Source organism: Zalophus californianus, chromosome 8 (assembly GCF_009762305.2).
Source record: "Zalophus californianus isolate mZalCal1 chromosome 8, mZalCal1.pri.v2, whole genome shotgun sequence".
NCBI classification, from domain to species: Eukaryota; Metazoa; Chordata; class Mammalia; order Carnivora; family Otariidae; genus Zalophus; species Zalophus californianus.
Window position 1 is genome coordinate 59,582,649 of NC_045602.1, and position 23,938 is coordinate 59,606,586.

At 38.0% G+C, this 23,938-nt stretch overlaps 1 protein-coding gene across 3 annotated transcripts; it reads left to right on the forward strand.

Annotated features, from left to right (window-relative positions):
- Positions 1-6,388: 6,388 nt before the first annotated feature.
- TMEM17 (transmembrane protein 17) lies at positions 6,389-12,473 on the forward strand. Of its 3 annotated transcripts, none has more exons than XM_027623554.1 (4): positions 6,398-6,747; positions 10,249-10,352; positions 10,529-10,642; positions 11,562-12,473. In XM_027623554.1, exons 2-4 carry the CDS (start codon positions 10,257-10,259, stop codon positions 11,838-11,840), a joined length of 489 nt encoding a protein of 162 aa, XP_027479355.1. In that variant the 5' UTR covers positions 6,398-6,747; positions 10,249-10,256; the 3' UTR covers positions 11,841-12,473. The 3 variants fall into 3 exon arrangements, with proteins under 3 accessions (XP_027479356.1, XP_027479355.1, XP_027479354.1); XM_027623553.1 differs by having other exon boundaries at positions 6,402-6,870; XM_027623555.1 differs by lacking the exon at positions 10,529-10,642 and having other exon boundaries at positions 6,389-6,870.
- Positions 12,474-23,938: the final 11,465 nt, after the last annotated feature.

A 23,938-nucleotide genomic window follows, 5' to 3' on the forward strand; every position in this document is an offset into this window, starting at 1 on the left:
TTCAAACCGAATTAAAAACTATTTTCTTCCCTTCCCTCCAGAGAAAGGCAGACAGGTTTGTTATTAGTGGCTTGGAGTATATGTGTGTGGGGGGAGTGACTTTGAGGGCAGGAGTGCTCAAATCTTTATGCCCTTCCCTCTCCTTTCTAGTGTTTCCCTTGTGATGTGAGGGCAAGAGTAGGAACAGGGAAGTAGATCTTTTATATGGCTTCCATATAGGAAGATTGTAATTCCCTCTCTATAGGAAGTCAGACTTCTGATGTCTCTATACTGGAGAGTATCCATCATTGGCAAGGGTCCCTGGGGTGTTTCCCTGCTGTCCAGTTCCTTGAGGCATATCTTACACGTACTTGACCTCTTCCACAAGGGGCCGGGCTAGCAGCCTGTCTTAGAGAGGGCAATGTGGGCTACCGCCACGTCCCTTCCCTCCTCTAGGCCCCTCTCCTTGTCCCGGAACATGAAGCTCTGTGGTCCAGGAGAGGTAAGAAGTGAGACAGTCACCACCTAGTAAAGTGGGAAGTTTGAGCATCTCTAAACTTTAAAAGCAATCCTTGTGAGGGCCTTTCTCTAGACTGTGAGAGGAAGAAGTAACTCCATTGCTTCCCTGACAGTGAGAATGGGGTGAAGGGAGGGAATACAGTATTCTTACAAATATTCTACTTCACAAAAGGCTTCTCTACTCACTCTTATACTTCAGGGAGTAGGGGTGGGGTAGCTTGGGGAATGTTTGATGGTACGGCTGTTTCACTGTACTAACATTTCTCAGTAGGCTGGCCTAACCATAGGAGGTCCCTGAACATAGAATATGTGAACTTACCACCTTTTGTGCACAGCTTTGGGACTTAAGCCAGGCCCAGGGAATATTTCTGTTGACATCCTATTACACTTGTCTCCAACCACCTGGAACTTCTGTTAATCATCACAGCATGTGTTGGGAAAAAAAAAGAACAACAACAACAATTCTGTATTAACTAAAAATACAGTAGGAAAGGGAATGGGATACAGGAATAATTACAATGATTTTCTATTTTACAAAGCAAATTTACCTTCAAGAAAATTTGGAGAGTTGTGTTATTCATCTACATAAATACAATAATTCAAATTTATTTGAAATCTTTACCTATGTGTACACTTTTTGTTTTAATACTCAATTGTCCACTTACAGGATTTCTACTCTTTGTTTTCTGGGTTTTTTTAATTTTTTTAAGATTTTATTTATTTATTTGAGAGAGAATGAGAGAGAGAGAGAGAGCATGAGAGGGGGGAGGGTCAGAGGAAGAAGCAGACTCCCTGCTGAGTGGGGAACCCCATGCGGGGCTCGATCCTGGGACTCCAGGATCATGACCTGAGCCAAAGGCAGTCGCCCAACCAACTGAGCCATGCAGGAACCCAGGATTTCTACTCTTACAACCTTGATGTGTTTGGGGGTCAAAATTGAAATGACTAAGCAATATGTAGCATGCTCTTACAGACAAGAGTACACTATGTTAAAAGCACAGAATCACAATTTATAACAAGCAAGATGTTACAATGTATCAATATTTAGTGCAGGGGTAATATTGTATTATAGTCAACAAGAGGTAAAGATTAATCTTCTTCTAGAAAGAGAAACATGATGTACATTTTACACAATGTAATATAAAAATATTTAGTACAGTAATACTATCATTACTAAAGATGAAATTTATTACTTATTCAATAAAATGGCTACTTGCTTCTAATCAGTATCACAATTCACTTGACAGATTTGAGGTTTCCTGAAGGAGGCTTTGCTTTGCTGATCTTCCCAGGCTTGTCATTCCCATCTCCCACATAGTTTGATGCATGGAACAGCTGTTTGCCATAGCAGATGAGCAGTGTGTTTGTCTAACACGAAGAAATGCCACAGAACCAAAAAACTGTCATATACACAGCATCTTAAAAGGGAAAGAATTTTCTAATAAAAATGTTCAATGGGGATGCTTTCGAAGACAAAATATTAGGGGGGCCTGGGTGGCTCAGTTGTTAAGCATCTGCCTTCGGCTCAGGTCATGATCCCAGGGTCCTGGGATCGAGCCCCTCATAGGGCTCCCTGCTCAGCAGGAAACCTGCTTCTCCCTTTCCCACTCCCCCTGCTTGTGTTCCCTCTCTCGCTGTGTCTGTCTCTGTCAAAGAAATAAATAAAATCTTAAAAAAAAAGAAGACAAAATATTAAAGTCAGCCTTCAAGTATCATTTAATATGGTAAGAAAAAACCCTTTCCTGAAATTTGACTTTCTATGTAATCCATAGCCTGATTCTTTCTTATAAACTTTTGAAAAATATTATGAATAGAATATACTGTACTTGAGATTCAAAAAGCTTTTGATTATCCATTAACAATTTCAAGATTATAATTATACATGTGTATAATTATACATTTCAGGTAATTTACAGTAAGATTTTTTTAAATGTGGAGGCTGACGTAGAATCATTTCAGAAGATGTTATACCCAAATATATATTTTTTAGATTTATATAAATTCTTAGAAATGTCTCACAGATCATTTTAAAGCAATAAATTGAATAACATGTTCAATGTACAATATTGTTTCTAAAGTCTTTACTAGCATCAAAAGGTAAGACTTTATATCTTTATTAAGCCAAGGAGTGATTTAAATAACTCCTCAAATCAGTTTCCTGTCACATGAGATAAGACATTATTACCAGACAACTTTGCCTCTTGTCAAAGAGAGAGAAACTATTCCACTAGGCTCAAAATTTTTGTGAAAATAAATATTTAGGAAAGTAAACCATACATGTAATTAAACCCCAGTGAAAAACATTAAGCAATTATTGGAGAAGAAGCTATTACTCTGACCATCAACATTCATATAAAAAGTAAACAGTTTAACTTTATAGGGTTATTTATTAATCTTTCTGGGAATGATTCCCATGATTTTAAGAATGAAGATTCCATACTTCTCTTTAGATTAATAGATCTAGGATATGGGAAACACAAATTATATTAGTCTGTTGATTCCATGAAGGTGAATTCCCTTCTTTGTTCTTCAGTATTTCACTAACGTGATTGCCTATAAATATTGTGAGCCTCAAAAAGCAAAATAATATTTGGAAGGTTTTTTCAGCCCTTTGGACATTTGTGACATCAATGACAGGATTCTTTTTAAACCACAATTTTTCCTCTTAAAACTCTTTTCTAATATATTTTTGTGCCATCATTGCCTCTTCCTTTCAGTTTATTTTAATAAGACTTATTTCAAACTATGAAATGCATGCTTATTATGGGAAATTTAAATAATAAATAAAATTTAAAGGGAAAATACCCATAAATCTATCAATTTTTTCCTCCAGGATTTTGATGAAATAATTGCAATCTGAACAAGGTGTTCCACATCCTTTTTCAAATGCTAGGAAAAATCTTTAAGAGAATTTGCTCAGGCTTTTGATAAATTTGGTTAACACACATGTACTGTTTTGTGGTTCATCACATCCACTGTCTTTACTAGGAAAGCAATAGAGATATTGCCTAGCAGGTACAGTCGAATAAAGAAAATCAAATGATGGCATGATTTCACTCCACTGTAGGTGATTCCTCTTCGCAAACATCATTTTAATAGATGTGTCATTGGTAGCTATCACTAATAGAAAGCCTTTTCTATTGATATAATCTTCACATCAACCATAACAGTAAGTTACCATTATTCTCAATTTATAAAACAAAAGTCTGAATTCCATTGCACAGCTCTCAGGTGGTAAAGTGAGAATTTTAGATGATTTGAACCCTGCTCTCTCTGCTTCCAGGGGTATTTTTTTCCACTATAGCCCAAAACCTCACCATGAATATCATATTCTGCTTAAACTAGGCCTGTGGTTGGGCACTTCAGATGCTCTCTCTCCTTTTTTTTGTTTGTTTTAACTAATATTGATAATGTTGGAAGTAATATCTTGGTATATAAAACTTTATTTATAGTGTTTATGATTATATCCCCAAAACAGAGCCTTAAAAATTGGATTATTGTGTTAAAGGCAGAAATATTTTTAAGACAATTTGTACATACTGTCAAAAGCTTCCCTCAATGAGATTGTTCAAATTATAATCCAATCAGCAAGCATGAGGCTTCCTACTTCTGTGCCCTTTATAAAAATCTTGGCTAATTTAATAAATAAAAATTCTTTGTTGCTAAGTTTAAATTTTGAGGGGACACTATAACTCACTGTGTTTTAATATATCAATTCTCTATTCTATAGAATGAACCCTATGTAAGGACTGGCTAAATCCTTAAACTAGAAATGGGAAGATACAGGTCTTTAGATCTTTTATTCCCTTTATTCATTCAGTAGTTATCCAGCTCCCACTCTAGGTCAAGCACTGTGCCAGTGTTCAGGATATAAAGGTGAAAGGTCATCCCTGACCATAAAAAGCTTGTGAACTAGCAAGCAAAACAGATACAGATAGACAATTCTAGTACAGCAGGACTAGCACTGTGACAAAAGTAACACAGAAGAAGATGCTTTAAGAAACACTGAGAAGCCATGTAAGCCAGCTTCAGGGAGGTCCTGGAACCTTTTTGGAGATGCCAAGGCTTAGGCTCCATGCTGAAGAGAAGCAGAAGTTAGCCATCTTTCCCCTCACATCCCCAACCAGAATTAAGTGCTTCCTCGTCTCTGTTCCTTTACTAATGTGTACATACTTACTTGTTTCTACATCTCTCACTGGGCTGAGCTTCTTGAGGAGGAGGGTCCATATCCCTAATTAACCTAGTACAATGCCCCCAGAATAGTAGGAATGCATCAAACATTTGTTGAATTATTTTTGAAATTCTAGCCATGTAGCTATCTCCTCCCATACCTTCCTAAATATACCTTGACATTTATGTAAATAGGTGTGAGTTTCCTTTTGATTGTAAAAGTAATACTCCTGCTCACCACACACCAATCAGAATGGCTAAGAGAAAAGGATAGAAGATAACAAGTGATGGTGATGGATTTGGAGCAACAGGAATGCCTAAACATTGCTGGAGGCAGTAGAAATTGGTACAACCAAAAACCATTAGCAGTATCTGTTACAGCTGAGTCATACCTCATAAGCCAGCAATTCTACTCCTAGGAATAAGCTCAACACAAATGCATGCATATGTTCTTTCACTCAGAGGAATATTTTCACCAAAAGCAGCATTATTCATACATAACAGCTCCAAACTAGAAAATACACAGATGCTCTTCCACAGTAGAATGGATAAACTTACTATGGTATGTCACAAACAGCAAGGAAAAAGAACCTACTACACTCAACAATAGGAAAGAATTTCTTAAAAATTATTTTGAGGACAAAGAGGCAGATTTTTCTTTTAAAAAAGCACTTACTATATGATTACTTTTGCAAAATGCATACAAATAGGCAAAACTATTCTTTGCTATTAAAAGTTAGGAAAGCTCTGGTGATTAACATAACAATAAAAAAATTAAAAAAAAAAAAGTTAGGAAAGCTCTGTTACTTACAGTCACTAACTGTAAGGGAATAGGAAGGGGAAGCTGCCCCGAGGTGCTGCTAAGGTTCTGTTTCTTGATCGGAGTGCTGGTTACACATGGATATTCAGTTTGTGTCCTTTTCTTTAAGTATACTATACTTAAATACCTTTTTTTTTTAAAAAAAAGGATTTTACAAAATTTATCTGAGAGAGCAGGGGCGGGGGCGGAGGGCTGCGGGCGGTGAAGGAGCAGTTGGAGAGGGACAAGCAAACTCGGTGCTCAGCACAAAGCCCTACCCTGGGAGCTCCATCCCAGGACCCTGAGATCATGACCTGAGGGGAAACCAAGAATCCACAGCTTAACCGACTGAGCCACCCAGGTGCCCCACTTAGTTTTTTTTAAAAAGTAATACATCTTATTTAAAAAAAAGCTGGAAGATAAAGAAATTTTTAAAGAATTGTAATCACCCACAACCCAGAAATAAATAACATTTGGATTATTTCCTTCTAGTCTTTTTTTTTTTTTAAGCCACAGTGCTTGTGCCACTTCCTCCACCTCTGCTCCTCACATATTCACACACACATTTTGCAAAATTAGGTTCACTTCTACTTAGTTTTTCTTATTTTTTTAAATTTTTACTTAAAGTTAATCCATTTAATCAAACTTTCATTGCAAGCATGTTTTTTTTTTTTTAAGATGCAGCAATATATTCCATCAAATGTGGGGGTGTGTATGTGTATATATATATATACATACATATATACACATACACACACATATATATACATAAACACAGAGTTCTAGGAATATATATTACATATATATAATACATTATTTAAAATATTTTATTTACATACCTACACAGTATATGTTAATAAAATAATAAAAATTTAAAAATATACATTCCTAGGAAAGGAACCACCAGGTCGTGAACATTCTTTAAGCTCTACATTCGTTCTGTATTTCCTTCCAGAAAGCTTACAACGCACTGGCAAGGTGTGAGGGCTCCTTGTATCACAATCCAACCTCAGGTCATTTATTATTATTTCTATTTGTTTTTAAGATTAAAAAAAAAAAAAAAGATGGTGGGGCTTAAAAAAGGACTAAGGAATCTGCCGTTCCACACCCGGCAGAGGCGCTAAGCAGGACGCGATTCTCACCACACCTCTCCTTTCCAGGCGCTCGCGCCCCGCGCCTCTGCCCCGCAGTGCGGCCGCGCGTGCGCCTGGGCCCCAGCATCTCGCACCGCCCGGTTGCCGTGGGAACCGCAGAAGGAGGCTGCGTCCGCAGACCTAGCTGTAAGTTGTACCGAGGCCCGGGCATGGAGCTGCCGGATCCGGTCCGCCAGCGGCTGGGAAACTTCAGCCGGACCGTGTTCAGTGACTCCAACCGGACCGGGCCGGAGTACAGCGAGGGTCCGGGTGAGTGGGCGAGGCCCAGCGCAGCGGGTATGGCCTGCGGAGAATTTGGCGCCGGTTTGGGAGTGGCCAGATTTTGCCCGGACCTAAAATGGCGGCCTCGCCTTCGGCTGGTTCTCCGCAGTGCGGTGCAGCGCCCTGGAGGAGGGGCCGAGCCTTGGGCTGGGGTGGGGACTGGGACACCTCCAGGCCTGTATCCCCGACGGGTCCTGAGCTGGCGGTGTTGCGGCCTGGCCGGCGAACTGTAAGCCGAGCAGCTGAGGTGGCGCTACCCTTCCTCAAGAACTAAAAATATAAAATCCGCCTTCGCAGCCCATGTCCGGTTTCGCATCCTCCGCGAAGGCCGACGGTTTTTCCTCTGCGACTTCCGCCCTGGCTTTTCGGGCCAGGTTAGAGTGAAAACAGCGCAGGCAGTCTCCCCTTCCCACACCCCACTCTGTTTAAAATATCTTCTCCTTTTCTCTTTTATTAGCAAAGCAAGTACGTTCCACCGCAAGTCCTTTTCTGATGAAAGAGGTGGAAAGAATTGCTTTAATGAGTCGTTTTAAAAACCGCTATCCACTTCAGCATGACAGCAGCCACACTGGCTTCGCTCCCTTCCCTGCCGTCTCCAACCCCCATCCCCCATATATAACTCTTACCCTAAATCTGGTAACAAAATACCACCGTGTTGCATCCAACTTGACGGCAAGTGATCACTCAGTTTCCTCCAAAACAGTTTCCCCTTCTTAAATCATGATGATAGCGTACTATCAACCAGATCCATGTGGTTTTTATCACTAAAGTCTGCTAGGGAATAGAAATCTTTTCCTCTTCCTTGGTTTAGGGATTTTTAACAGAGAGCAGAGAAAAGTAAATTCCCATAGTTGCATTGTTTTCACCCTGAATTTAGGCCTCTTCAAGATTTAGGATGTACAGAGAAATCAATGTGAAAAATGAGGTTAAGTTTCTGATAATAAAGCTAAGGCTTAACAGGCGCTAAAATCTGATGATGTAAGGTATCACAGGTCAGCGGAGATTTTCTGTAAAGGGCCAGATAGCAAGTATTTTAGACTTTGCAGGCCATAGGTCTCTGTGGCATCCATAGATAATGGTAAATGCATAGATGAGGCAGTGTTCCAATAAAACTTTATTTATGGACACTAAAATTTGAATTTCATATGATTTTCAGTGTCACCAAATATTATTCTTTGATTTTTTTTCCCCAACCATTTAAAAATGTGAAAAACCATTTTTAGCTCACTTGCTATACAAAAACAGGCAGCTGGCTGGTAGTTTGCCTACCCCTGATTTATATAATGTTTTAATTTAAATTCCGTTTACAGAACTCAACTTGTACTTTTGCAAAATTTAGTAAATTCATGTCTTGTGCTTTCAAGGTTCATTTGCATATTAACTTGATTTTCAGTTGCTTGATTATAAGTTTGAAATGCCGAAATATAGACATAGCATAACTCTTAAGATGCTCATGTACACAATTTCTTTTTTTTTTTAAAGATTTTATTTATTTGAGAGAGAGAGAATGAGAGAGAGAGAGCACATGAGAGGGGGGAGGGTCAGAGGGAGAAGCAGACTCCCTGCCGAGCAGGGAGCCCGATGTGGGACTCGATCCCGGGACTCCAGGATCATGACCTGAGCCGAAGGCAGTCACTCAACCAACTGAGCCACCCAGGCTCCCCATGTACACAATTTCTTAACATAAAAACTTCTTTGCAAAATTTGACTAGTTTCTGCTCCAAACATATTAAAATTTTCAGCTTAACTAATTTATCATTTTTTCCCACATTTTCTTCCTTGTGAATCCAAAGTAGGTTTGATTATTTGCACTGTATTTACAAGTGTATACCATTACCCTGTCCACTGACCAAGAGTTGTACTGTTGTTAGGAAGAAAAATCCTAGGCTGGTGATTTGCCTTCAAGTTTAACAAATTTTAAGAATTTATTATCAGTGGTAATTTAAAAATAGGAATAAGCAAAATAAGTATAAGCAAAAGTAGATCATAACAGAAAAAAGCTAAAGGAAACCTTGCTGTGAGAGACCATGATTATTTCTTATATTTTAAAATTATTAAATGACATATAGTCAGGTGTGGAGAAAAAAATCTGTTTTTAAGAAATTTATTTTGGAGCCTTTATAAATTCTTACATTTAGGGCAATTGATTTCAAAATACATATCTGTTTTTAAATTGTTGAAATTTAGTCAAATTTAGGATGTATTTGAAGGGCTTAATTTAAAAAATCAAATTCTTAATTTGGGACCCTTCTCCCTTACATAGAAGCAAAAGGTATCTTGCAATCAGCCTTAGATAAATGAAGCTCATGTATCACAAATGGCTACATTAATGTCTTCATGATATTACGTTTCCATTAATTCAGTCATTCTGCTTATGCATATTTGGTATGTACCCTGTATAAAGCAAGATTTTAGGTTCCATGAGGGTCTCACATTTGGGTAGAATGTAGTCTGTGCTTACAATGAGGCTGTGTATTAAGTAAAAGAGAAGGAAAGGGAACTAATGTTATTGAGTGCCTACTAAGTACCAGGCATGGTGGTAGGGTGAAATAATTCTGTCTCTAATCTTCACAAGCAACCTGTGAGGTACTTTCAATGTTACCATTTTACAGATGAAATTGAGACAATTTCTGATTGAGAAATTTATCAAAAAGGTTCAATAACTTATCCCAAGTCTGGCATCCAGGGTTACACGGGTATTTGAGGAATTACAGGTTTACTTGGACTTCAAAGCTCATGTTCTCTTCAGCACACTAGACTGTGTCTAGAGTGAGGGGATGTGGTTCTTTGCTAACACTTTCTTACACACAGGTTAGAGATAAGTACCTAGACGGGAAGAGATTTCTGCTGGGGTGGGAGAATAGGATCAAGAAAGGATTTGTGGGAAAAGTGGCATTAAATTGAGTATTAATGAATGGGTGGGATTAGGGTATGCTAAAGAGGGGTGTGTCTATAATTTAGTTTTTGTATGAGATTAGTTTTTATGTGAGAGATTAGTTTTTATGTATTTTATAGGCTCTTCACATAGAACTCTACAAAAGAGGTAATCATTATTATCTGTTCAATAGGATTCATACTGATATTCCACATTTAATCTATACCAGTGGTGTGCAAAAAAGTCAACAGGCTGTAATGGCAAAAATGATAAAGTAATTGAAAAATATGAAACATACCCCCAAGAACCCAATACATGAATTAAATAGTATTGTGATGAATATTTCCTTTCACTGTCAGTGATTATAAATAGGCTTAAAATTTGGAGTTTTGTTGAACCAACACTGTAGTTATTAATTTTAAGAAACTAAAGGACTTATAGGGCAGTGACTAAGATAAAGAGTTTGTTCTTTTTCTCTGTTTCTTTTGTAGATAACGAAATGGTGTCCAGTTTGGCATTGCAGATGTCACTTTATTTTAACACTTACTTTTTCCCACTTTGGTGGGTAAGCAGCATTATGATGCTTCAGATGAAGGTAAGTCTGTGCTTTAACACTTCTGCTGAGATCTCTTCTGCCCATCCCTGGCATTGTTACATTGTCAATAAAATTAAAGTTCTTAATATTTGTTTTCTATTTCAGGTCAGTTTTACTACATGTGAGATTATACAAACATGTTTATTTTTGTGTGTTTTGGTTTTTTTTTTTTTTAGTATTCAGTCTTGCCTGATTACTACAAATTCATTGTGGTCACTGTTATCATCTTAATAACCTTAATTGAAGCTATCAGGTTGTATCTGGGCTACGTGGGGAACCTACAGGAAAAGGTAGGCCCTTCTTCCCTTTCTCTCAGTGCAACATGTAAAGGCAGTATGGTTTTCATAGCGAGGAGAAGGCAGAGAGAGGTGGTGGAAGGAGCAAAGGCCTGCCTCCAACTTGACTATTTCTGTCACTGTAGTCTGTTGGCTGAATCTCTTGAGCCTTGGTTTCTTTGTATATAAAATGGGGAAAATATTTACTCCAAGTTTTGTTGGGATTAAATGAAATAATTTATATGAAGTACCTGAACATAGTAATAAGCTCTTAAGAATTGACAGTTTTCCCTCTTCTCACCAGTCTTGAAAATACTTGGTCAACTAAACATGTTTAGATCCTGATATGAAAATAGGGGGAAATTGTAAATTCAGGAATCTTATGCCAGGCACACGTTTTCTGAATCATCATGCTGCCTAAGCATTTACAGTTACCAGAGCTTAGGGATAATGCCTGAAGATTTCTCTGGTTTTCTAGGCCCTTCATAATTAGGTCCCACCCACAGGCCTCACTGTATTTTTTGCTATTTCCTAACCCAGGCATCCATTCCAGGCTGACATGTTGATTCCTAGTCATCCCCATTCCACATATTTGCTTATTTACCATCTTGCCTCTTCCTCCTTCTACCCAACTTTAAAAGCCTACATCCTTGGATTCTTTTACCTACCCTAATCACTCTCTTGTCTTATTTCTTTTAGTATTTAGTTCATACCACTAAGTGGTGCATTTAATAATTCACTAAGTATATCATTCTAGCATTGCTGCATCAGTTAGATTTCACTTTTAATCTAGACTGTAAATTCTTTGAGGACAAGGACGATGTTATATTCCTTTTGAATTACAGAGCTCATAATGTAGGTTCATAGTGCTGATCTGTATAAACAAAAGACTGTCCTTTACTGATCTGATTACTCTTGCTGTGTGTCATTGCAGGTTCCTGAGTTGGCTGGCTTTTGGCTTTTGAGCCTTTTATTGCAGCTGCCTTTAATTCTCTTCTTGCTCTTTAATGAAGGCCTAACAAATCTGCCCTTGGAAAAAGCAATACACATCATCTTCACTTTGTTCCTTACTTTCCAAGTTGTTTCAGCCTTTCTTACCCTGAGGAAAATGGTAAATCAGTTGGCAACTCGTTTCCAACTCCAAGACTTTGACCGGCTCTCTGCATATAGAGGGGGCATGACAAGAATGAGATCCTGTATAGAAGAGATTTGACCCAATGCTGTTGAGTGAAAAGCTGAAAGATCAGCTTTTCTACCAGACTGTAAAGAGGAAAACATCAGAGTTCTAGCATGAGAAGAAGGACAAAGCAAGTGTTTTGAACTGTATATTCTCTAAGTCTGAAATTCCAAAGTTGGGGGCAATGATGACTGTACAGTACATGAAAATAGTCAACCCTAAAGCCTAGATATTGCCCACCTTGTGCCAAATATCTTAATATTTTTGTTGTCCACCTTTCAGGTATGTAGAAACTGGTGTTGGTAGTCACAGTTTACCAATCTTTACAGGAATATTTCTAGTTAGCACCTAAAACTAGAAATGTGTATATTTCTTTTAAACTTGTTGGCTGTTCATGTCTTGGCAGTGTATCTGAAGCACATGGCAATTCTTGTCAATATTCTGGTGTATTAAACCAAATTTGTAAATCAAGACACCAAATTTTCATGTCTGCTAAGGTTAAATTCTAGCCCTACTCTTAGCTTTGATACTGAGGTTAAAAACAGGTGGATTATCATGGTATTTAGGAAATCATAAAATCGTAATTTTCATAAAACCATGCTCATGGTGGTGTGCAAGATGTCTTTATAATAAATTATGAAATATTTATGTTAAAGTATTTACAACAAATCATTCCTGTCTCGTATAATTCTTTTGGGCTATGGGTTTATTATTTTTATTACAGGGTTGTCAGGGAAGGAAAGAGAAAAATATATACATTAGAGAGCCTTTTATGTAGTGAGCACTGTACTAGGCACATTTAGTAGATGAGATCTACTAAATCAGTTTTCACTGAAGAACTCATAGCCAGTAAATTCACATGAGGCTTGACTTGAAAAGTAGGGTTCTTCTTAATACACAGTGAGAGCTGATATGGGCAAGGGGACTGACTATACTCATGATCTTAAATCAGCATGTTCCCTTGCTAATAGGAGAAACCTATTTAAGGAAGTTCTGTTAAGAATAAAGCTGCATGGGTGTATCTGAACATTATTTTTAGTGATTATTGGATTGTCTTCAGAGATAAAATATTTTTTTCTTTCCTACAGGGAAATGTGCCTGTAAGGTATTTTACTGAGAGACAGTTGTAGCTACATTAAAAAGAATTCCTTTCAATTTCTTTTCTATGATTCAGGCTCATCCTAGTATCCCCCTGTTTTGCCTTATTCTTATATTGCTCAATTTTTGAAAATGTTTTTACTTCTTAATTACATCTGACTAAACTAATTGTGCTAATTTTATCATTTCTGCTTCCTATTATTATATATAAAGTTCAGTCAAAGACTTCTCCCTGGATGCACTGGCTGTTTAACTTCTCCCTTCTACTAAAGTAGTTACTCGGTATACTCCAATAATTTGAAATTCAAAATACAATAATGTTTGGGTATTTTTCTAAAACTTACATTTGTTTGCATTTGTTTCCAGATGAGAATAGATAGGTGATTCTTTAAGAAAATATAAAATAAGAACATTAAGTCTTTGTAGCAGATAAATTAAGGGATGATCAAGAAAGACTATTTAACAGCTATTTCCAGACTTTCATCTTAAATATCAGAGCCTCTGATACATTTAAACTTTAGTTTTAAAAGATTAATAGCTAAAATATTAGGGTCAATCAAAAAAATTTAAAGGCTATAAAAATTTTGGTAAAATGATTTATTAAAATTTTCTACAAATTTTTTTTTGCTATAGTAAATATATTCCTTAAAATGCAAATATAATAAGGGTGGGAAAAAGAAAGTAAGAAAGTCAGTTGAGAACATGACCGAGTCATTTGTTTTTTCCTCTAAACTATGAAACCCTGATTTTGTGTCAGGCTGAAAAATATTTCCTGTTGGAGGATACCTGGTTCCCTATGGAAGCATATGAAAATTGAGGGAGAGAAGATATTTACATGTCAACTTTTGGAGTTCATGCAGTCCTTGTTTTTATTTTATTTGAATAAGTTTGTCTCTTTTTAATTCCTACTACATCTTTCTCTCTAGGAGTCCACAACACTGTTCTGAAAATTTCTAGTTAGGATGTTGACCTTCACAAATATTTTGTCTTTCACATATTTTTTATTCCAGAGGCTTTTTCTCATCACAGACAAGGTGGATGCAAATTTCTATAGATCAGAATGATTTTTAAAAATTGGATTTTCATCATCATGTGTTTGAATGCCTAGTATGTGAAAGGGCATAGTGGAGGGTTCCAGACAACTAAGACCGCTCCCGCTGCTCAGGTGTATGATGTGGGAGGTAAAATATTTGCAAGGCATCCCTAAGACAAAGTAGGAAAGTCTAACTTCATCAGGGAGATGCACTGAACAATTTCTACCTGTAAGTACCTGACAGATAGTAGTCCTTAACTTCCAGCACATCTCCCCTCTTTGTTCCTAGCATCTAGTGTCCGGGATTATTAGTATGTTGGCCCTTCATCAACCTTACTTAGCAGATGCTATTCCTTTCATTGTCAGAGCACAGGAAGGGAACATGGTGAGGGGTGCTGGGGGTGTGGTTAAACACATACACGCTCGCACTTGCCTGTGAACAAGAACAAATGTACTGCCTGGTAGGAAAGGCAGATGAACAAATGAGTGATAGCACAATATAATGGGCACTGTGGGATTCCAGAGAAGGGACATAGAGAAGATGGAGAATCTGAGAAGCCTTCCCAAAGGAACACTTGAGATTTGAAGAATGAGTAGGTATTAACTGTTCCTTTCAGTATGAAGAGACAGAGATAATAGTGACTTGGAGTATGGTTTCAGGTATTACATGGAGTTTGGTGAAGCTGGTGGGGAGGGTACATGAGAAGAAAGGACACAGAATAAGGTAGAGAAGCTTGCAGGGCTCCTGGGTGGCTCAGTCATTAGGTGTCTGCCTTTGGCTCTGGTCATGATCCCAGGGTTCTGGGATCGAGCCCCACATCGGGCTCCCTGCTCCATCAGAAGCCTACTTCTCCCTCTCACACTCCCCCTACTTGTATTCCCTCTCTCACTGTGTCTCTGTCAAATAAATCTTTTTTTTTTTTTTTTAAAAGAGAAGCTTGGGAGCAGCTAGTAAGCTAAAAATTTTAATATTCTGAATCCCTGAGTGATTTAAACAGTGGAGTATCAAACAGATTGAGGTTCCAGAAAGATCTCTCTGAAGACTGTGGAAATGGATTGAAAGTTTGGATTAGATGTTGATTTGATGGAAGTAACTCTGGAGAGAACAAAGTTTTAAAAAAATCACTTTATATTTTAAAATAGGTATTGAAAGTTTTTTCCTAATGCAATTTTTTTGCGGATTACACACAATGCTAAACACAATGATGCCCTCACTGTCTTATTGCCCCTTGCCAGTTGTTAGTTTATTACTAGACTTAAATAGAGCTCTATCTGAAATAGTCTTATACATTTTATTTGACATAACCGAAATAGGTTCTTAATTTACATTAGTTAAAATTATAGCTTTTAAAAACTCAACTTTTAAAAGAAATTTAATCAAGATTTTGAGAGTAAAGAAAAATCATCTCTAATTCCACCACCCTAAAATAAGCACTTCAGCAAATGTCATGCTTCCCTGCTGTTTTCCCTTTGTAAATTTTAAAAACATAGTTGTAATCATTGGCACTTACAGTTTTGCACTCTGTTTTTCTGAAAACATAAATATTTACCCATCTTTCTACCCAGTCACATAGCCATCATCTTAAATGATTGCACAATATTCCATCAAGGAGATAGATGCTAATTTTTTAAACTTCTCTCCTATTGGATATTTGCATTGTTTTCTTCTTTTGCTTTTATACATAACATTGTAATGAGATCTCATGTATGTTGCTTTTTCTACATCTTAAATGACTCTTTAATTAATAAGCTAGATTCTCAGAAGTGAAATTGCTGGATCACAGGGTATGAACATTTTTAAGGACTCTTGATACATGATGCCAAATTATAATATCCACTTTCTGCCATTTACCACTCACACTTCTAAAGATAGTACAATGAAAATTTTGATAAGGACAGACTTCTGGACCTTGGTTACCCATTCATCTTTGTATTTCTGAGTGGCTACCACAGGTACACTGAATCTCCTAAGGAGGAAAAAAACAAAACAAAACTAAACTAAACTAAAAGCTGTGAAAGAAGTGCAAAGAATTAAAAAAAAAAATTTTTGAATTAAGGGAAAACTGATAAGGGACAGGAAAAGGATTAGGCAAGCTGGTCGCAGTCAGCAACAGACAGTGAGATGTGACACAATAAAAACTGGGTCATTGAGTTGGGACAGCCTTAGGACATAAAAAGACTGAAATGGAGTAAAGCTCCGGATTACTTTGTTCTTGAATATTGAATTTTTTCAGAAGCATGGAGCATGAAATATTATAGTGATAAGCCAAGATTGGAAACATAGCCAAGAAAAAGAGGTCTTTAAGGGATTGTTTAAAATGTGCTGGAGGAATAATTTGGTTTGGTCTTAAATGGCTCAAAAAGTAAATTGACATAAAGCTTTTGCATAGCAAAATAGGCATGGAGGCAGAAAGCAAGGAGGCAAGGGGAACAGTGTACCCTATTTGTAAATTTGTTACAATGTAAAACATTAGATTTCGGTCCTGGAAGATGCTCCTCAGAAAACTTCAATGCTGTATTTTAAAAGTACAACCAACACTTAATTTATTATGGGTATATATCTTTATTCTAGTTTTAAAAGATTGTTAATTTGGAGGTTTTAATTAAACAAAAACAGTTAATTGTAAGAATCATTCTAAAAATCTTTTCCCCCCAGTGTGGAAGCATTTAAAAACATTCAGGCCCTGGAAAGATGTGTTTAAATACAGGTTTAACCACAATGTTTAAATTTATCCTGGTGCTTTCATAGATTTACATCTTTCTAAAAATGAGACCAGTCAAGAAAGTATAGAACTCTTCAAAACAAGATAAAAACCTGAGGACAGAACATATATTCTATGAAAAACCAAAGACACTCAAATTGATCTTATCAACATGCTCTATCTAAACAAGTTCCACAGCAAACACCCGTGGCTAGAAGCAGCTTTTCAACCTCGTGCCCTATATGAAATCACAATGCATATATCACAGCTATTAGTCCTTCATTGCTCCACAGACCCAAGTGTTTAGCACGAGGTTACATTAAAAATGCAGATTTTTAAAAACACCAAGAATGGCCTCCTAATTTTTCAGAACTGTAATAGCACTATATTCAGCTGATAGGGAAGTGGTATCATCGATTAATTTTTAAAGGTTTCTAGTTCCTGATCCTGAGTTACTATATTCTAATCAAAACCATGTTGGAGACACTGCTCAATATTATAGCTTAAAAGAGAAAAATGTTTGATAGTCAAATTCAAATTTAAAAAAATGTTTGCTATATACATTTGCTAATTGTTTTTGTAAATGTTTGATCCATTAGTGCCTAGAAGGACTAAAATGATCACTAGGGAGGGTGGAAGTTTAGGACTCTGCTTCAATAGTTTTCCTAAAAAGAGCTAGTGAGAGTCAAATTTTTTGCTGTTCTAAAAACTAGAGCTCCCTATGGTCAATAAACCTTTACTAAGGAAGGCAGCAGAGCAGATAACTGTTGATTGTTCGGTAATTTACAAAGCAGGGCAACAAAGGATGTTCATGCTTTTTATTTTTAGTATGCTATGATTTCATTCTGCAAAGTAAATGTAATTTAGTTAGCTCCAACAATATCCCATCAACTATGTTTGATGTCTCAGGACAAAAAAAGAAATAGGATTGAGCCCTCCCCTTCCAACCAAGGCCCATAGGAGACAAATTTAAGGTGATCATAATGGCTCAGGATAATATTGTATTCGAGCTATATAAAATATGAAGATAAGTGAGGAATCCTGTTTAGGGGGCAGGATGGTCTTTAGGATAGATGGAACAGCATGCGCAAAGGTACGGACATTTGAAAATCTAAGGCCTGAACAGAACCAAAAGTAGTTTCATGTGAATAAAACATAATGTGTGTAGAAAAGGGCTTGAGATGAGCTGGAAAGATTGTCATCAAGATGTTATCAGTCTTTTATACATTATAATAAAGCGTTTGAACTTTATACTCTAGACAGTGAATAGTATATCTATATTGAAACAGAATTAGAAGGCATTGTTGCTGTATTTGAAAATGATCGAAAACTGAAAGGGAGAACTAATTTGATAGATGATACAATCTCATTTCAAAAGAATCTTATATCAGGCTGAAATGCAAGACACAAATACATTTTCCCCCTCCACACACACACAATCCCTCCAACACACACCTCTCAAAAAATCAGTTCACTTGTACATAATTAAGGAGCTTGTTGTGTGCTATTTTTCAAAAGAAGATATCCGGGTGGTCTTAGGAGAGCACAAGCACGTACTGTATTAATAGAAACATAATGACCAGATCATACACAGTAGCAGGCTCACTATAGCCTTCCATGTAAATGTCTCCACTTCGTAGTACCTTCCCTACAGGTGTGCTTATTGAGAAATCTAAAATCAAATCTAATCATGTTGCTACTCTCCTCAAAATTCTGCTCGACTCTCCATTTCCTGCCGCATAAACACCCGAACTCCTTTGTGTGGCCCAAGAGGCCTCTTCTGCCTCTGGCCTCCTCTTGCCACCCCTCCGATCAAACATCTGCAGCCCCTCCAGGGCACCATTCTGGATTTCACCTACGAACCTCTTCCCTCCACACAGCTTTTTTGCCAGAAGTAATCTTACCCACATGGTGACAGTTTATTTACCCTTTAATGGCCTGGCTCAACTGAAATATTCTCTATGGAAATTTCCCACTGTCCCCTACCTACTTCCAAGTAACACTTGTACACTTCTTTTGTATCTCTGTAGCTCATATTTTATGACTGCATCTAAAACAATTATATGCATTTTTGTTTTATACTCCTGGCTACTTAATTGTAAGGTCTTCACGGCAAGTGTTTTTATTCATCCTTATATTTCTAATGTTTAACACAGTGTAAGTGTCCAATAAATATTTGGTGAATAAGTGAAATGAAGGGACTTAGTCGATGGAGTCAGTGTTGCACAATAGTTAAAAGGTGGCTTAAAAGGTTAAAAGTGGTTTTGGAAGGGCGCCTGGGTGGCTCAGTCGTTAAGCCTCTCCCTTCTGCTCAGGTCATGATCCCAGGGTCCTGGGATCGAGCCTGGCATCGGGCTCCCTGCTCGGCGGGAAGCCTGCTTCTCCCTCTCCCACTCCCCCTGCTTGTGTTCCCTCTCTCACTGTCTCTCTCTGTCAAATGAATAAATAAAATCTTTAAAAAAAATAAAAAAATAAAAGTGGCTTTGGAGGCAGATAGACCTATGCTCAAATCACTTTTCCATTTAACAGCTTGGTCAGGTTAGTTAACTTACCTAATCTTTAATTTATTCATCTTTAAAATGGGTGCTCATAGGGGGCGCCTGGGTGGCTCAGTTGGTTAAAATGGGTGCTCATAGGGCTTTCGCAAGAATTAAATGAGATAAACCTCACGATAAGCATTCATAAATGGTAAATATTCTTATTATTTAATATTCTATATTTCCTGGGCAATTGAATTTCTGCTAAGTCTTTCAGCTCACTTTGTTGCTTTATAGGACCAGCAGCTTTCGCTCAGGCTTGATTAGGCTTTGATCTCCTTCCTGTATGATAAGAGACTTACTTACTGATATTGTATAATAGGAGCTAATATCTGGTCTGAGTACCCTAAACACTAGGCACAGGCATAAAGCTGTCCCTTCCTCTGTGGCCAGGCCCATTTAGGAGATCAAGTTATAATTGCAGAGGTTGCTTAGAAAGCAAAGCTTCAGAAGAAAGGAAATTAGATACTGTTACAAGGATGTTTTTAACAAGAAAATATGTATCTATTAGGGACATTCCACTAGAATAGGTCACATTCAAGTGTCTTTTTTTCTTCTCCCTTTCTCAGGAGGCAGTGATGATCTCAGAATTGTAAAGGTCTTTAGAAGTCATTGTTGATGTAGGGAGGTGAGATAAATCCATTGTCTCAGGAGGCCAGCTAATTTCTTTGGTGCTATGTGGGCTTAGCAGTTTTATCCTGGGCTTTTCTGTCCAAAAATTCAATTTTAACTAAGAGACTCAAAAGGAGTGACCACAGTAACTAAACTCATAGAATATGGATGTGCAAACCAGGGTCTATCAATTTATAATGCAAACTACAACTGCCAATATATTTTCTCCCTGTAAAAAATCTATTTAAAAAGCCAAATTATAATCAAAGTTGCTTATTAATCACAAAATGGAAGAAATGGATGTTCATATCATCTAGCTATGCTAATTTGAGGTACTCACCTCTACTCTAGAGATGTGTCTGCCTAGAAACTGGCTACTTGAATCCATGCTGATCAGGGCTTCCCCCCCACCCCCCACAGGACTGGGAGATGCCATGAGCAAAGTCAGGGAGGCCAGAAATGTCATGGTGTGTGTAGGGAATTGCAAGCAGTGTGTGTGTAATACTCAGTGTACAGGGAGAGGAAGTGAGCAGACAGATTAGGCTGAAGAGGTTAACGAGACCAGATCATGGGATGTAGAGACCAATAAAAAGGAATGGCCAGGACCACCAGGATTTATTAAGTGGCTCTGAGAGCTGAGCTGGGCTATGTGGAGCAATTCCAACCTATGTAATTGCATCATTTTCTATAGCTATCTGGGTAATCTTGGACAGAAGGTAGATGGTTATGTTGATCCAGAGTTAAGCATATATAAAGTAAATGCGGTGGGTAAACAACAACACAGAGATTTCCAGGTGTTGCTGAGGGTGGCAAAAGGAATGAACCATGGCATCTCTACTAGATAGAAGGGTAAGTGAAACCGTGAGGGATAATCAGCAAACAAGGGTAGGGCAGAGGTCTTGATGAGTACCTGTCTGAAAAAGCATCTTGAGGACAAGAATCAGGTCTTACTCACTGTATCCCCCGGAGCAGAGACCATGCTTGGCACATTGTAGGCTTTGAGTAACATTGACTGAATGCACAGATAAATGAATAAACCAACCATAGAACTCAGAGCTCCTGCTTCCTGGTCTTAATATACAGTAATTCCTTTAATCAGTAAACTCCCTAGAAGTTAGAAATGCCACATTTACTCATACCTATTTTGGGGGCATGAAAAATAATTCTCATTTTAAAACCAACAACCACTCTCACACTAATAATAAACTTGGAAATTTAATACACTAATACAAGTAACAGCCATCATTTAATTGAAGGCCTGCTATGTATCAGATGCTGTGTGCTAGGGCTTTATTGTAATCTCGTTTGATTCTCATGACAACTTTGTAAAGCAGGAATTATTCCCATTTTATAGAAGCTGAAACTGGGACTTGGGAGAGGTTAAGGAACTTGTCCCAATTCACACAATAAGCAAACAGAAGACAGGAGTTAAACCTAAACCTGCTGGGCTCTAAAGAACATGCTTTTTCACTAAGCAATGCTCCCTCTCTCCAAACACATAACTTCAAAGATGTATTTCCATTGATTTAGACCTGTCCAATCTAGAAGCCAAAGCAGGAATAATGACACTATTTCTCAGCCTTGCACCCCTGGACCTCTAGGGGTCAAGGAAAGTAGTAAAAAAAAAAAGGGGGGGCCCACAAGTTACTGTTAAATCAAATAACATGTTTACCTACAGAAAGGTTGAGCAAGCCAACTAAAAATCTGGGTTTTAAAATGTTGCTTGGAATTACACTCAGGTACAGCCTTGGTCATTTCAGGGCAATCACAGTTGACTGGCAGTTAAAGAGCTGGGTATTTGATTAATTTTTTAAATGGGGAACACTATTGGTAGATGAATTAAAAGGACTGTCATTTTCTGAAGCAGATCCTTGTGAAAGCAAAGTACTTTTCATGTGCTATCTTATTTACCCCTCCAAGGAACTATAATTATTGTATTATTGTATTGTTTTATTATATAGTAATAACATTTTCCAAATAAGAAAAACAGTATCACCGAGGTCTAATAAGGGAACCAAGATCATATAGCCAGTAATTAGCAGAACTGGAAATCAAATTATGTCTGATTCCAAAGTTTTATCATACAGTTCTACAGATCAGTTGAGGTCCTGTTTGACAGGCATAGAGGCTCTAGGATGAGTTAGATACTGTTCAGGAGATGTACAGTCTAGTACTAGCTTTCAACACTTGGAGTGTAGGAGAGAGTAATCAAGAGGGCCTTGGTGGGGGAAACTCTGGGCCCCACTGGAGGGCATTCTGTCCTATTTTGAAGAGCCAAGGGGTCCAGAGCATGAACCCACTGCTAGAGCCAGGAAGCCGCAGGGCTTTTAAAGCAGCTGGTCATGAACATTTGCTTCCTTTTCCCTCTTCCCTTAGAATAAACCCGAAAGCTACATTTTATAAAGCAAAATTCCTACAAACGCAAATTAAGGAAATACAAATTGAGAGCTCACACAGATGCTGACAAAGGAGAAAAATGGTCATATGGGGTAGTAAGAAATGGATTCTGAGAGAGGCAATTTGAATCATTGGTGGTTCTGTGCCAGTCAAGGGACCCACATCCTTTTCTGTTTCTCTGAGTAAAGGGTTGATTATTAAAATTAACTTGAATCCTACCAATTTATTACTCAGTGTTTTTAAATTATAATCTTAAAAATATGAGAAGTTGCCAGATGTCACTCAGTGTTTCTACCTCAGCATTTATGAGTTTGTTTTTTTTTATAAAGATTTTATTTATTTATTTCAGAGAAAGAGAGATGAGAGATAGCACGAGAGGGAAGAGGGTCAGAGGGAGAAGCAGACTCCCCGCTGAGCAGGGAGCCCGATGTGGGACTCGATCCTGGGACTCCAGGATCATGACCTGAGCCGAAGGCAGTCGCTTAACCAACTGAGCCACCCAGGCACCCGAGTTTGTTTGTTTTTTAAATATCAGCATTAAATATTTTCTGAAATCAATTTTTGGTCCTACAGAAACAAAAAGGAACTCACTGCTCTTGGATTCCATAGATGTAAACGCCATGGAGCTCAAATGTACAAGCTTACCTGATAACATTTTGATGGACAGTTTTTGTTTTGTTTTGCTTTGATTTTTTTTTTTAAAGATTTTATTTATCCGACAGTGAGAGACACAGCGAGAGAGGGAACACAAGCAGGGGGAGTGGGAGAGGGAGAAGCAGGCTTCCCACGGAGCGGAGAGCCCAATGCGGGGCTCGATTCCAGGACCCTGGAATCATGACCTGAGCTGAAGGCAGACGCTTAACGACTGAGCCGCCCAGGCGCCCTTTGCTTTGATTTTTAAACATAAAAAAAATAGAGTCAAGGGTAAAGCACGTGTGCCCTTGGGGTGTTATTGCGTGGCTCCTTATCAAACGCAATCCGAATAATACCTGCAGCTTGCCCAGTTTCTTTTGAAAACGTCAGTCTTCTAGGTTATAAAACCAGTCCCTGGTAAGCTGCTGCCTTTACTGCATGAAATGCAATGAACCCAATATTTCTTCCCCTTGCAAACAAGCCCAAATCAGCACACGAATTGGGGAGTGAAAAAGACACAAAAAAATACAAGAATAATATAGCCCCTCACAAAAATGCCCACTGCAACTGCAGGGCACAGGCAATCACGAGTCAACTCGATCCTCACGGAAGATAAAAACAATTTGCTCACAGCAAACGCAGCTGCAGTTAATAACATATGCAATATCAAGAGCAGATCTGAATGCACAAAGGCCAGTGAAGAGATTTTCATGATTTCAGCAGAGAAAACCCCCCTTTACCCCATTCAAGGCCAAGAGCAAAGTCAGGCAAATGGAAAATATGCTGGAAACTGTGTTGGGGCTCTCCAACAAAAACATTCCTTCCTTTTTCGTTTTAACTGTTTGAGACAGCCATGCTTTGGAGCCAGAAGATGTGGGAGCAAAGTCACCACTGACCCTGGGGGCAAACCCACCCTGGGAGTGTTTTACTATAATTGCTTTCTGAGATGCTGGGCCACTCCAGGATACATTTACCATTTCCAAGCCTCCAGGAGATGCGTGATGTATGCTGCCAACCTCTAATCACCTGGTAAAGGTGTCTGTGAAAGCACACGGTTTTCCAGTTTTATTCCTGCCTTAACAGTATAAGCCTTTGCATTGTTGACTAACAGAGAGCCAAATA

Excerpts from the sequence above, each read along its gene's own strand:
- TMEM17 (XM_027623553.1), top strand. The coding sequence starts at position 6,771 with ATGGAGCTGCCGGATCCGGTCCGCCAGCGGCTGGGAAACTTCAGCCGG. Across the intron at positions 6,871-10,248 it reads GGAGTACAGCGAGGGTCCGG|ATAACGAAATGGTGTCCAGT; the intron begins GTGAGTGGGCGA and ends TTTCTTTTGTAG. Across the intron at positions 10,353-10,528 it reads TTATGATGCTTCAGATGAAG|TATTCAGTCTTGCCTGATTA; the intron begins GTAAGTCTGTGC and ends TTTTTTTTTTAG.